Genomic DNA, 14,808 nt, shown 5'->3' with positions numbered 1-14,808 from the left:
AAGACAGAAATTTGAGCTATGAAGTTGAAATTATGATTTCTGTAAGTAATAATTATGGGACACTAAATTAGAATTGTCATCTCATAATTATAACTTAGAAAATGGAAAAGTTAATTTTGCACCTCATTAGTCATCATTTTTAATTAGTGTCTTGCTATTATTACTGAGAAAGAAAATTTGACTTAGTTCCTCAGTTATGACAAAAAATATCAAAATTTTGACAGTGCAATTTCAACTTTCTGCATATTTAAAAAAAAAAAAAAAAATTCCATAATTGTGAGTTTTGTTTTTCTCCCAGAGTAGAAATGGGCTTCTGTACTTAAGTGACTTCAAAAAACTTAAAATACAAACAAACAAACAACTGTATAATGCTGGCAGTGATATATATATATATATATATATATATATATATATATATATATATATATATATATATATATATATATATATATATATATATATATATATATATATATATATATATATATATATATATATATATATATATATATATATAACAAGCATTTGATCCACTGACAATTTTGCAAGTTTTCCCACCTACAAAGAATGGAGTGGTCTGTCATTTTATTGAAGATAGACTTCAATTGTGAGAAACAGAATCTAAAAAAAATCTGAAAATCACGTTGTATGTTTTTTTTAAATAATTAATTTGCATTTCACTGCATGGAATAAGTATTTGATACAAAAGAAAAACAGACCTTAATATTTGGTACAGAAACCTTACTTTGGTCAAGTTTTCACACACTGCAGCAGGGATTTTGGTCCACTCCTCCATACAGATCTTCTCCAGCTCTTTCAGGCTTCAAGTTTCAGCTCCCTCCAAAGATTTTCTATTGAGTTCAGGTCTGAAGACTGGCTAGGCCACTCCAGGACCTTGAAATGCTTCTTACAGAGCCCCTCCTTAGTTGACCTGGCTTTGTGTTTTGGGTCATCATGCTGGAAGACCCAGCCATGACCCATTTTCAATGCTGTTACTGAGGGAAGGAGGTTGTTTGCCAAAATCTCATGATACATGACCCCATCTATCCTCCCTTCAATACCGTGCAGTCGTCCTGTCGCCTTTGCAGAAAACACCCCCAAAAATTATGTATTCACCCTCATGCTTCACAGTTGGGACGGTGTTCTTGGGGTTGTTCTCATACTTCAAATACGGTGAGCGGAGTTGATACTAAAAAGCTCTGTTTTGGTCTCATCTGACCACATGACCTCCCATGCCTCCTCTGGATCATCCACTCCTCTGGATCATCTGGTCACTGGCGAACTTCAAATGGGCCTGGACATGTGCTGGCTTGAGCAGGGAGACCTCGCTGCCCTGCAGGATTTTAAACCATGACAGCGTAGTGTGTTACTAATGTAATCTTTGTGACCGTGGTCTCAGCTCTCTTCGGGTTATTGACCAGGTCATCCTGTGCTGTTCTGGACTTTCTCAGAATCATCCTTACCCCACAGTGTAATTGATTGTGTGGACAGGTGTCTTTTATACAGGTAACAAGTTCAAACAGGTACAATTAATACAGGTAAAGAGTGCAGAATAGGAGGGCTTCTTAAAGAAAAACTAACAGGTCTGTGAGAGCCAGAATTCTTGCTGGTTGATAGGTGATCAAATACATATTTCATGCAATAACATGCAAATTAATTATTTAAAATCATACGATGTGATTTTCTGGATTTGTTTTTTTTTTTTTTAGATTCTGTCTCTCACAGTTGAAGTGTACCTACAATACAAATTACAGACCTCTCCATTCTTTGTACGTGGGAAAACTTACAAAATCAACAGTGGATCAAATACTTATTTGCCTCACTGTATGTATATATATATATATATATATATATACACACATATAGGATAGCATTTGATTTTACAACACGACAACTTGCTTTGTTCAGTATCTCCAGAGGCACATCTCTTGATTATTGTTTTTGAAGGCATTATCCATTTTCCCAAAGGCAAATTTGTTATCAATAACTTGCCCAACACTAAGGCTTTTCAGTATTAGGTGCAAAACAAATGCATTCCGCGTTAAGCAGTACACCTTCTTGCAGTTAACATCCATTTTAGTGGTAATGTTACAAACGCTAGACACAAACTTAAATAAGACTTAAATTACTGTGAAACAATGTTGTGAGAGGTTGTCCTCATAAATTTGTTGAATATGCAGATTCATAGTTACCATCACTACAGTGCACAGATGCACTGTAGTGTGTGTGTGTGTGTGTGTGTGTGTGTGTGTGTGTGTGTTGGGGGGGGTTAAATATTCCACACACAGTGATACTAGTAACAAGGATTTCTGATCATTTATACCACATGAATAATTTGCTTTGAAGGGCTAAAAATAAATAAAAATTTAAAAACTGAAATAAAAATTTAAAAACTGCACAAATGAGTTGCTTCAGAAAGTGATTCACTGCTTTTCAGCACCTGAAATACTGTAATGGTGACATTGTTTTAACACACAGGATTCCAAGAATTCACCGTTTTGAAATCAAATCATTATTTCAAAATATGACTTGCTGCTTTGAAATGATTGAAACACCACAGATGTGACATCTAGTGGTCACAGGGAGTTTTCATTTCAGAACAGTCCATATGGTATAAAAGAACTAGAATAAACTGCCTCAGACTGGAGGAAAAAAGAGATCTGACTGTGTCCCTGTTAAAATAGAAACGTTTAAATCAATAACTATCTTTTACGTAAAACTACAGTGTGCAGGATTTAGAGCCTGATTTACTAAAATTCCAGGTAACTAGTGTTAAATTTCATGGGCAATCCAAACTTTTGCACGTGGGAGTAGAGACAGTTTTGCGAGTGATTTACTAAGAGTAAATGTGCAGTTGATAGTGGCCGATAATGTGACGCAGACAGTAGTATGTAAATCAATCAATCAATCAATCAATCAATTTTTTTATATAGCGCCAAATCACAACAAACAGTTGCCCCAAGGCGCTTTATATTGTAAGGCAAGGCCATACAATAATTATGTAAAACCCCAACGGTCAAAACGACCCCCTGTGAGCAAGCACTTGGCTACATTTGGAAGGAAAAACTCCCTTTTAACAGGAAGAAACCTCCAGCAGAACCAGGCTCAGGGAGGGGCAGTCTTCTGCTGGGACTGGTTGGGGCTGAGGGAGAGAACCAGGAAAAAGACATGCTGTGGAGGGGAGCAGAGATCGATCACTCATGATTAAATGCAGAGTGGTGCATACAGAGCAAAAAGAGAAAGAAACAGTGCATCATGGGAACCCCCCAGCAGTCTACGTCTATAGCAGCATAACTAAGGGATGGTTCAGGGTCACCTGATCCAGCCCTAACTATAAGCTTTAGCAAAAAGGAAAGTTTTAAGCCTAATCTTAAAAGTAGAGACGGTGTCTGTCTCCCTGATCTGAATTGGGAGCTGGTTCCACAGGAGAGGAGCCTGAAAGCTGAAGGCTCTGCCTCCCATTCTACTCTTACAAACCTAGGAACTACAAGTAAGCCTGCAGTCTGAGAGCGAAGCGCTCTATTGGGGTGATATGGTACTACGAGGTCCCTAAGATAAGATGGGACCTGATTATTCAAAACCTTATAAGTAAGAAGAAGAATTTTAAATTCTATTCTAGAATTAACAGGAAGCCAATGAAGAGAGGCCAATATGGGTGAGATATGCTCTCTCCTTCTAGTCCCCGTCAGTACTCTAGCTGCAGCATTTTGAATTAACTGAAGGCTTTTTAGGGAACTTTTAGGACAACCTGATAATAATGAATTACAATAGTCTAGCCTAGAGGAAATAAATGCATGAATTAGTTTTTCAGCATCACTCTGAGACAAGACCTTTCTGATTTTAGAGATATTGCGTAAATGCAAAAAAGCAGTCCTACATATTTGTTTAATATGCGCTTTGAATGACATATCCTGATCAAAAATGACTCCAAGATTTCTCACAGTATTACTAGAGGTCAGGGTAATGCCATCCAGAGTAAGGATCTGGTTAGACACCATGTTTCTAAGATTTGTGGGGCCAAGTACAATAACTTCAGTTTTATCTGAGTTTAAAAGCAGGAAATTAGAGGTCATCCATGTCTTTATGTCTGTAAGACAATCCTGCAGTTTAGCTAATTGGTGTGTGTCCTCTGGCTTCATGGATAGATAAAGCTGGGTATCATCTGCGTAACAATGAAAATTTAAGCAATACCGTCTAATAATACTGCCTAAGGGAAGCATGTATAAAGTGAATAAAATTGGTCCTAGCACAGAACCTTGTGGAACTCCATAATTAACTTTAGTCTGTGAAGAAGATTCCCCATTTACATGAACAAATTGTAATCTATTAGACAAATATGATTCAAACCACCGCAGCGCAGTGCCTTTAATACCTATGGCATGCTCTAATCTCTGTAATAAAATTTTATGGTCAACAGTATCAAAAGCAGCACTGAGGTCTAACAGAACAAGCACAGAGATGAGTCCACTGTCCGAGGCCATAAGAAGATCATTTGTAACCTTCACTAATGCTGTTTCTGTACTATGATGAATTCTAAAACCTGACTGAAACTCTTCAAATAGACCATTCCTCTGCAGATGATCAGTTAGCTGTTTTACAACTACCCTTTCAAGAATTTTTGAGAGAAAAGGAAGGTTGGAGATTGGCCTATAATTAGCTAAGATAGCTGGGTCAAGTGATGGCTTTTTAAGTAATGGTTTAATTACTGCCACCTTAAAAGCCTGTGGTACATAGCCAACTAACAAAGATAGATTGATCATATTAAGATCGAAGCATTAAATAATGGTAGGGCTTCCTTGAGCAGCCTGGTAGGAATGGGGTCTAATAAACATGTTGATGGTTGGATGAAGTAACTAATGAAAATAACTCAGACAGAACAATCGGAGAGAAAGAGTCTAACCAAATACCGGCATCACTGAAAGCAGCCAAAGATAACGATACGTCTTTGGGATGGTTATGAGTAATTTTTTCTCTAATAGTTAAAATTTTGTTAGCAAAGAAAGTCATGAAGTCATTACTAGTTAAAGTTAATAGAGCTCTGACTCTTTGTCAGCCTGGCTACAGTGCTGAAAAGAAACCTGGGGTTGTTCTTATTTTCTTCAATTAGTGATGAGTAGAAAGATGTCCTAGCTTTACGGAGGGCTTTTTTATAGAGCAACAGACTCTTTTTCCAGGCTAAGTGAAGATCTTCTAAATTAGTGAGACGCCATTTCCTCTCCAACTTACGGGTTATCTGCTTTAAGCTACGAGTTTGTGAGTTATACCACGGAGTCAGACACTTCTGATTTAAAGCTCTCTTTTTCAGAGGAGCTACAGCATCCAAAATTGTCTTCAATGAGGATGTAAAACTATTGACGAGATACTCCAATTTGGATGGACAAGACTAAGAGACAAGCTTTCAAATGAATTAAAGCTCTGTCTGGATTTTTGATTAATTAATAAGCTGGAATGGAAGATTGCTGCTAATCCTCCGCCCCGGCCCGTGCTACGAGCATTCTGACAGTTAGTGTGACTCGGGGGTGTTGACTCATTTAAACTAACATATTCATCCTACTGTAACCAGGTTTCTGTTAGGCAGAATAAATCAATATGTTGATCAATTATTATATCATTTACCAACAGGGATTTAGAAGAGAGAGACCTAATGTTTAATAGACCACATTTAACTGTTTTAGTCTGTGGTGCAGTTGAAGGTGCTATATTATTTTTTCTTTTTGAATTTTTATGCTTAAATAGATTTTTGCTGGTTATTGGTGGTCTGGGAGCAGACACCGTCTCTACGGGGACGGGGTAATGAGGGGATGGCAGGGGGAGAGAAGCTGCAGAGAGGTGTGTAAGACTACAACTCTGCTTCCTGGTCCCAACCCTGGATAGTCACGGTTTGGAGGATTTAAGAAAATTGGCCAGATTTCTAGAAATGAGAGCTGCTCCATCCAAAGTGGGATGGATGCCGTCTCTCCTAACAAGACCAGGTTTTCCCCAGAAGCTTTGCCAATTATCTATGAAGCCCACCTCATTTTTTGGACACCACTCAGACAGCCAGCAATTCAAGGAGAACATGCGGCTAAACACGTCACTCCCGGTCCGATTGGGGAGGGGCCCAGAGAAAACGACAGAGTCCGACATTGTTTTTGCAAAGTTACACACCGATTTAATGTTAATTTTAGTGACCTCCGATTGGCGTAACCGGGTGTCATTACTGCCGACGTGAATTACAATCTTACCAAATTTACGCTTAGCCTTAGCCAGCAGTTTCAAATTTCCTTCAATGTCGCCTGCTCTGGCCCCCGGAAGACAATTGACTATGGTTGCTGGTGTCGCTAACTTCACATTTCTCAAAACAGAGTCGCCAATAACCAGAGTTTGATCCTCGGTGGGTGTGTCGTCGAGTGGGGAAAAACGGTTAGAGATGTGAACGGGTGAGAAATGAGAATTTTGAGCGTGTTAAGAGCAAAATGAAATCAGCCATTTAATCTACTGGATGCTTGTGCAAAGCACTTCTTGATTCAGACCTAATATACATGAAAGCCAACTTAGTACATGAACAGCAGTATATTTTGATTTATTATCAATGTGCACAGTAACTCACACAGCAGAACGCACATGCAGCGCATACTGACATGCATGTGAAGGACGAGGCACAGTTGTCTCTTGCACACAGGTAGCTGTGCACAGTGGTGAAAAGTACAGATAGCTGGCTGTGTGCTATGCACAGCTCTGTACGCACAGTTGTTTGTGTGTGTGTCACCGGCAGAATGCACATGCAGCATGCATAGATATGCATGTATAATTCCACACAGATCATGTGTGTGTTTATTTGTGTAAACACAGCGTGACACATCAATGACTGTAATTATCAGGAGTTGTTTCCGAGGTACTCTGGTCTGCATGTTATGCACGGAGGTTCTTTATTCTTTAAGAAAAAACAAAAACATAACCTCTTTAAATATGAATAACTGATTTTTGTTTTTTATTGTGTGTATAAGGAGGCAGCTCTGTGCTGCTGAAACCGCCCAGTCTCACTTTTTTTGGGGGGGGGGCATCACGAAAAGCAAACCATTTTCATGATAGTTTTTTTTTTATTTTGCTATTTATACTCCTCCCCTTCTCCTAAGTGTAAATGTCTACCCTCCCCTAACCATAACCACCCCCCCAGACACCCCACATTCCGTGCCCCTGTCATGAAAAGCGCCCCATTTTCGTGCCCAAGTCAGAAACCCATAGATGAATGTACTTTTTGTAATGCCACAATGAACTACAGTGAGACTGGGTTGGCTGGAACAGCAGTCTAGATTAATGCTAATCTTAATGCTTAATTAATGCTAAAGCTTGAAACTTGCGAACTACAACCTCCGCTAAATTTCCTTTTGACCTTGATAAATCCTCTTGCATGTGCAAACGTCACCTGTTTGCGTGTTCCCTCCCAGAATTTTGCCTTCTCGGGTGGACAAACCCTGAATTGCATATTCATGAAGACAAATACATCAAATAGACAATACGTACTATTTTGCGCATTTGACAGATGCTATCCTCTTTGCTCACTGTATCAGCATGCAGGTGTATTTGCAAGAGCAATGGTGCTTGCTCACATTTTTACATATGTAACTCTTTAGTAAATCAGGCTCTTAGTGTCATCTAGTAATGAGTTTGCAGATTCCATTATCCCATCACATTCAGGATTTTATTTCCCTTCACATTTTCATTTCTTTGGCATCGGGTTTCACGCTCCCTTGCCTTCGCTTGTGATAAGTAATAATTTTGATCCTCCATTTCACAAAAATGGGGGCTCTCAAACTTGTTAGCCTGCACTAGCAACCACTAATTCCTCTTCGTTTGTACTCGGTCTTCTTGCTGTTCTGTAAAATACAAAATGTGGAGTAATTATGTCCCTTTTAAGCTCCTGTATCAACATGATGGTGCAACATAGCAACCTCCATGAGGGGGCCTGCTCCCACGTAGATCTGAAAACACCTCTAAATCAGAAGGTTTTTAATTCATAAAAAGAGATGGCAGTTACCTTCCACTAATGAACACTCAAATGTAGATCAAGTAAATAAAGCTGTAGCTATTCAGCCACATGTCATAAAACACATTTTCTATAGAATAATATTGAATCTTTATTACCTCTGAGAATCAAGATAGATAATTAAATCATTAAAAATGAATTACAAAAATGCCCTTCTATAAAAACATTTGGCAGCTTTAATCAGATTAATAAATATGTCATCATGTTGACATAAACCTACAGCCATAGATTTACATTTATCATTATAATGGACCCTTGACTTTTTTTTTAAATATTGTGTATTTCAGTTGTCAGCCTTTCAGGGTTTCTTAATGATAACTCAGCAAATATTTCAAAATGATTAAAATCTCTTGCATACCAACAGTTATTGTTATATGGTTGCGTGTTTGCAGTGCCACTGATCCTCAGTAATTAACAGCACCGACTCCTCAGTGCTTAGTCCCATGTTGAGGTTTTTATGGCATTTACCTCACTTCACATTATTTTTTGCTTTGCATAGTCTGCCTTTCTCATGAAGAACAGCGAGATAATACCTGGAGTGACCTTTTCCCTTTAACATAATGTCCAGTTTTATCATCTTTATGTTGACCGTGTGTCATTTCTTGGTGTGTTATAGTTGAGGTGGTGCCTCTTTCCAGTCAGTTCACAATTCATCTTTGAATTTCGTTTAATCCCAAATGATGAGTATTGACCCTATGCAGCTCTGCGCAAGTTTTACACCCATTTTACACTTGGATGGTTGCTATAAAAACAACAACAAAAAACAAAGATGGGACTGTGCAACTTGGGTTCTATGTGGCAGTGTCAGTATTGCTCAGTACTTTTTACTTCAAGGATGTTATGTTTTCACCTGTCTTCTGGTTTGCTTGTTATATGGACAGATCTTTACGAAACCTGGTGGTTTGTGAAATCCAGTAATTTAAGTTATAAGTAGGATTTTTTTTTTTTTTACACATTTGCATTCTTTAATTACCTTTACTGAGGAAATAATATTTTAACCAATATCATTTATACAGTAGTTAGTTGGTTTGCTTGTTTAGCTGTTTATGGTTGTCACAGAAACAAATCCTAGGCACATGCTTAAAAAAACAAACTGCTGGGATGAAGCATTTCTGGTGTTCTCGCCGCACCCCCCCATGGGTCCTCAGTCATTTTGAAATATAAGTCACAAGACCATCCAAACAAGTACGTTTAAAAAATGACTTATAGTCCAGAAAACAAGGTAAAAGTCATGGACCAATTTTCATGAAACTGGTGGGATGGTGGGCACGGGTCAAGGAAATGAACATTTTGGTGCAGATCCAGAGGTTGATTCACCAAACATTTCATCCTGTCAACACTACTTACATTTTCAGTATTTGTCCATGTCAAATGAAATTTGTATAGATCCCTATGTCTTGAACAAAACTGACCATCTGTGTGGCCAAGCGGTTAAGTGTGCTTGTTTTCAGTGCAGAAGGTTCCTGGTTCAAACCTCACCATTGCCCATTCTCCATGTAACATGGTGGTGCATCAAGAAGGACATCCAGATGAAAACAGCTACTTAGTGGTGCTCTCCTTGTTGCAGATGTGCATAGGGTCAATAATTTTGTGACAGTGTAATACATTTGTTTTTTCTGCTTCTGAAACTGTGTATGTTCTGGTGCATGAGTGTTCACCTGCTGCAGTGCATAGCCTCAGTGAAGGGTGGGCTCTTACATATGTTGAGCAAATGAGCGAAATAAAAAAAGTGTTGCCAACAGAATAAATGGTCGGACTGGACGATGATACTGTGCCATTCAGTCAGTGAATCCTGGATGGAAAATAGAGCAACACCACCTCCTTTGTAGGTGAGAAGTATACGAATGTGAAAAATCCAAAGGCAAACTTGAAGTTCCCCCAGCATGCTTATAATGCACTTGAATAGGTAGGGGTGGAGGAAAAACTTAAAAATGCACATGGACCACAGAGATGAAACAAAGTGCAAAATGTCTGTAGTGAAATGTCTCTCCGTGAAGAGTCTGACGTTCCTCAGTTTGACTTTTTTCAGGATTCCGTCTTTCTCAGTAAGTGCACGGTTTCTTTTCAGGTCACTCTGCGTAACTGCAAACTGGCTTCACACGACTGAGTCTTTAATCTCAGGACCGAGTCTCACGCGCGGCCGTGGACACGTGGAAGAGATCTCAACATGGCTCTCTCGCAGATTCAGAGGCTTTTTCTCGCACTCTGAGAAGCTCTTGCTGTTATCTGGGGACGAGCACTCATGCGGCGGAGTGCTGCAAAGGTAGTTGTCGTTTAGGGTCTGGTAGCCTTTGTGATCTGACACCGGGACAGGGGCTGTACTGCCGTTGAGTGGCAAGTTCTCCACGGGTTTCCCCACAATTCTGGGCTTCTTCTGCTGCATGCCGGGGCACTCGCCCTCCTTCAGCATGGACTTCATGTGATCGCGGTTCCTGTAGGCCACAAAGAGGAAGAAGACCACCAGGGAGAACGCCAGCAGAGCACAAACCACAATCAGCTCGTTCCAGTAGGTCTTGGTGTTTATTTGCGGTGAATGAGCCTCTCCAGGCAGGATGATGATCTCCTCCTGGGAGACCTGTGGCGTGTGTGAACGTGCTGTTGGAGTGGTGCTCTCCTGCTTGGTCTCGGCCCTCACGCAGTAGTTGGCCAGCAGCTGCCTGAAGCCTTCTTCTACTGACCAGCACTCATACGTTTCCTGCCTGCCAGATTGAGCTACCACTACCAGCCCACCCTCCGGACTGGGGTAATGGAAGTGACCTGCAGCCTCACTGAACTCCCACCTCCTTTCAGCCAAATTAGAGCGCAGTTTGCAAGGCAACACTTTGAATGTGTTGGCTGGAATAATGACCATCTGGCATGAAGATATTCCTACAAAAAAAAAGCATATTTGGGTTTAGTTTGAGCAAGAAACAGGCAGATTAGTAATTTTTACCTCATTATGGTACTGAACAAAAACTGACATAATGGCAGTGTGACAAAGTATTTGTCATTAAAACTTATATTAATGACAAAGTGTGTTAAATTCTGCACTGTAAATGGAGAGCATCCAGAGTGGAGGTGTTGGCTTACTTGTCGGAGGAACTTTAACAGTCCGTGGGAGAGGTGCTGCCTTGTTGCAAATAGCTGATGTGTCAGCATCATCTACATCCTGCTTCCAATCACTGAAAGACATTTTTTTTTGGGGGGGGGGGGGGGGGGGGGTGTAAGAAAAAAAATTGTTTTAGATTTATTTATTAATTTGCTTTTGTAGATTTCTTATTTTTTAAATTCAACTTTGTCACATTTGTCACAAGTATAATCTTCAAATACACGTTGCAGTGCAGTGGAACCCAGAGTACTACCCACCAACTTGAGCAGCCCTACACCACTCTTGAGGGCCAACCAGTGTATACTAAGGTATATCTAAAAAGGAAGAGTAGAATAGAGTAGAGTAGAGCCACTTAGGTGCCTGGTCTTGAGAACCAGGGATGGTAGGTTGAAAAGCTTTTTTATCCCATGGGAACTCTCCCTACCTACCTCGTATATATATATATATATATATATATATATATATATATATATATATATATATATATATATATATACGAGGTCTGTTAGAAAAGTATCCGACCTTATTATTTTTTTCAAAAATCATATGGATTTGAATCACGTGTGATTACATCAGACATGCTTGAACGTTCTTTCATTACAAAATCTCCTTTAACAGTGGAATGTCCGCATAAACTCCTCATGCCGACTTCTTCTGAAACTTCTCTGTTCTCTGACGATGTCCTGGGTGAACAGAGCCTTAAATTAGGATGTTTTCAGCTCGAAACAGCCAGACGGACGCCACCTCCGACCGCGCCGATACGCTTTGTGAGCTGTCCTTAAAGCGAAAGAAACTCCACAATCTCTCATCAGCCGTTAAACTTTTCACCGAAAACCAGCTGAATTTCTCGAATAGTGTTCACTCGGCTATCCCTCACAGGTCCTGAAAAAATTCTGATAAAGCAATGCGTGCCATCTCCAGCAGCGTCTCAGACAAAGGATTTCAGCCGAGAGGGCTGGACCAGTGCTCACTCAAAGCCTGCCCACAGGCGAATGACGTCACCGACACGCGTGAAAAAAACTCATGCATGTGCACGATATATATATGGATTTGAATCATGTGCACTTGCATCAGCCAAGCTTGAACCTTCGTGCGCACGCGTGAGTTTTTTCACACCTGTCGGTTGCGTCATTCGCCCGTGAGCACTCTTTGAGTGAGCAGTGGTCCAGCCTTCGCGTCGGATTTTTATTGTGAGGAAAATGTCTAAACAATTTGGAGCTTTGCTGCATCAAATTGTTCCAGAAACTGTGAGAGACAGCCAGGTGGAAACCATTCGGAAGATTCAGACAGCTTTCAGGGTCTATTCTACGGGGATCACACAGATTGAGTGTTACAACCGATTTAAAGACTGTTCAGTTTGGAAATGATCTGGTCGTTTCAGCCTGTTGATCGCTGCTCGGGGGCGGCGCGCCCTCTGCCATTGTGCGCCGTCTTTAAACCGGTTGTAACACTCAATCTGTGTGATCCCCGTAGAATAGACCCTGAAAGCTGTCTGAATCTTCCGAATGGTTTCCACCTGGCTGTCTCTCACAGTTTCTGGAAAAATTTGATGCAGCAAAGCTCCAAATCGTTCAGACATTTTCCTCACAATAAAAATCCGACGAGGGGGCTGGACCACTGCTCACTCAAAGCCTGCTCACAGGCGAATGACGCAACCGACAGGCGTGAAAAAACTCATGCATGCGCACAAAGGTTCAAGCTTGGCTGATGCAAGTGCACATGATTCAAATCCATATAGTTTTTGCAAAAAATAAAAAGGTTGGATAGTTTTCTAACAGACCTCGTACATATACTTAGTTTGCAGACTACTGTAGTAGTAAAATGAAATTATAGCTAGCTTATGGTTATTATATTATAGAAACAGAAGCTATGATGTAATGTGTATTGGTATCTATCTAAAGTAAACACTGCCAGCTTACTATAGGAAGATAAAATACATAATTTATATGCTATCAAATGGAAACCTCAAACTAGGTACTACATGTTGATATCTACGTATTAAAGAACCCATAAAATGAAGACTCATTAAAGATCTATACCATGTAAAATAAAATTGTAAATAATGAAATAAGCCCCCTCCTATACTGCCTCTACACCTACGACTGCAGTTCGGCCCACCGAAACAAACTGGTCGTCAAGTTTGCTGATGACACCACTGTGGTCGGACTCATCTCTAAGGGTGATGAGACAGCTTATAGAGAGGAGGTCCTGAAGCTGGCAGCCTGGTGTTCAGAGAATAACCTCGCACTGAACACCAAGAAAACCAAGGAAATCATCACTGACTACAGGAAGCACAGCATCGACCCAGCCCCCCTTTTCATCAATGGCGAGCGTGTGGAGAGGGTTCACACCTTCAAGTTTCTCGGCGTCCTCATCTCCGATGATATCTCCTGGTCTGTGAACATCACAGCAGTCACCAAGAAGGCTCAGCAGCGGCTACACTTCCTGAGAGTCCTCAGGAAGCACAAGCTAGACTCCAACCTGCTGCTGACCTTCTATCGAGCATCCATTCAGAGCCTGCTGACATACTGCATCACAGTATGGTACGGCAGCTATACTGCTGCATACAGGGAGAGGCTCCAGAGAGTCATAAAGACAGCCCAAAAGATCATTGGCTGCCCTCTCCCCTCCCTGATGGACATTTACAGCTCTCGCTGCCATAGCAGAGCCCTAAACATCACTAAAGACAGCTCCCACCCTGGCTTTGAACTGTTTGACTTGATGCCCTCAGGGAAGCACTACAGGTGTATTAAGACCAGAACAAAGAGACTCAAAAACAGTTTTTTTCCCAAAGCGGTAACCATCCTGAATTCCCGCATGCACCGATGATAATGTGCAACATTCCATCCCATAATGTGCAATATTTATAATTTTTAACAATGTATATAATAACATACTTATTCTGCAATGTACATACCACCCAGGACCGTGCACCATACCTTCTAATGTTTCCATCGTACGAGGTCTATTAGAAAAGTATCCGACCTTATTATTTTTTTCAAAAACCATATGGATTTGAATCACGTGTGATTACATCAGACATGCTTGAACCCTCGTGGGCATGCGAGAGTTTTTTCACGCCTGTCGGTTACGTCATTCGCCTGTGGGCAGTCTTTGAGTGAGGAGTCGTCCACCCGCTCGTCAATTTTTTTCATTGTTTAGGAATGGCTCAGAGACTGTTGCTTTGTTTGATAAAAATTTTTTCAAAACTGTAAGGCACAACTGAGTGGACACCATTCAATAAATTCAGCTGGTTTTCGGTAAAAATTTTAACGGCTGATGAGAGATTTTGGTCTGGTAGTGTCGCTTTAAGGACGGTCCACGGCGCCTGACGGCGATCTGCGCTTCGAGGCGGCAGCGTCTCGCCGTTTCAAGTTGAAAACTTCCACATTTCAGGCTCTGTTGACGCAGTAAGTCGTCAGAGAACAGAGAACTTTCAGAAGAAGTCGGCATGAGGACTTTATTCGGACATTCCATTGTTAACGGTCATTTTGTAATGAAAGAACGTGCGGGCAGAGTTGCATGTCGGGCTGGACCCGACCGCGGGGGGTCGCGGCAGGAAAAACACCTCCGTTGGAAATCTTAACGGGCAAGTTGGAACATGCCCAAGCTGTTAAACAATTTCTCAGTTACTCACTTGTTGAAAGCCATTAAAAGCCGCCTGAATTCTACAAATGGTTTTCAACACGGAGGT

The 14,808-nt window shown here is 40.7% G+C and overlaps 1 protein-coding gene across 1 annotated transcript in view; it reads right to left on the bottom strand.

Annotated features, from left to right (window-relative positions):
* Nucleotides 1-8,570: 8,570 nt before the first annotated feature.
* Nucleotides 8,571-14,808, bottom strand: part of sema4ba (sema domain, immunoglobulin domain (Ig), transmembrane domain (TM) and short cytoplasmic domain, (semaphorin) 4Ba) — a 113,522-nt gene continuing 107,284 nt past the window's right edge. The window contains exons 14-15 of the mRNA XM_034176530.1: nucleotides 11,096-11,187; nucleotides 8,571-10,894 (exon numbers count right to left, since the gene is read on the bottom strand). Coding sequence (XP_034032421.1) covers nucleotides 10,122-10,894; nucleotides 11,096-11,187 — 865 coding nt within the window. The 3' untranslated portion in view covers nucleotides 8,571-10,121. The remainder of the gene's footprint in view (nucleotides 10,895-11,095; nucleotides 11,188-14,808) is intronic.

The sequence above is a fragment of the Thalassophryne amazonica genome, chromosome 8 (genome assembly GCF_902500255.1).
Source record: "Thalassophryne amazonica chromosome 8, fThaAma1.1, whole genome shotgun sequence".
Classification (NCBI taxonomy): domain Eukaryota; kingdom Metazoa; phylum Chordata; class Actinopteri; order Batrachoidiformes; family Batrachoididae; genus Thalassophryne; species Thalassophryne amazonica.
Note: the sequence above shows the minus strand (reverse complement) of the source record. Positions and strands in the feature narration are given on the sequence as shown.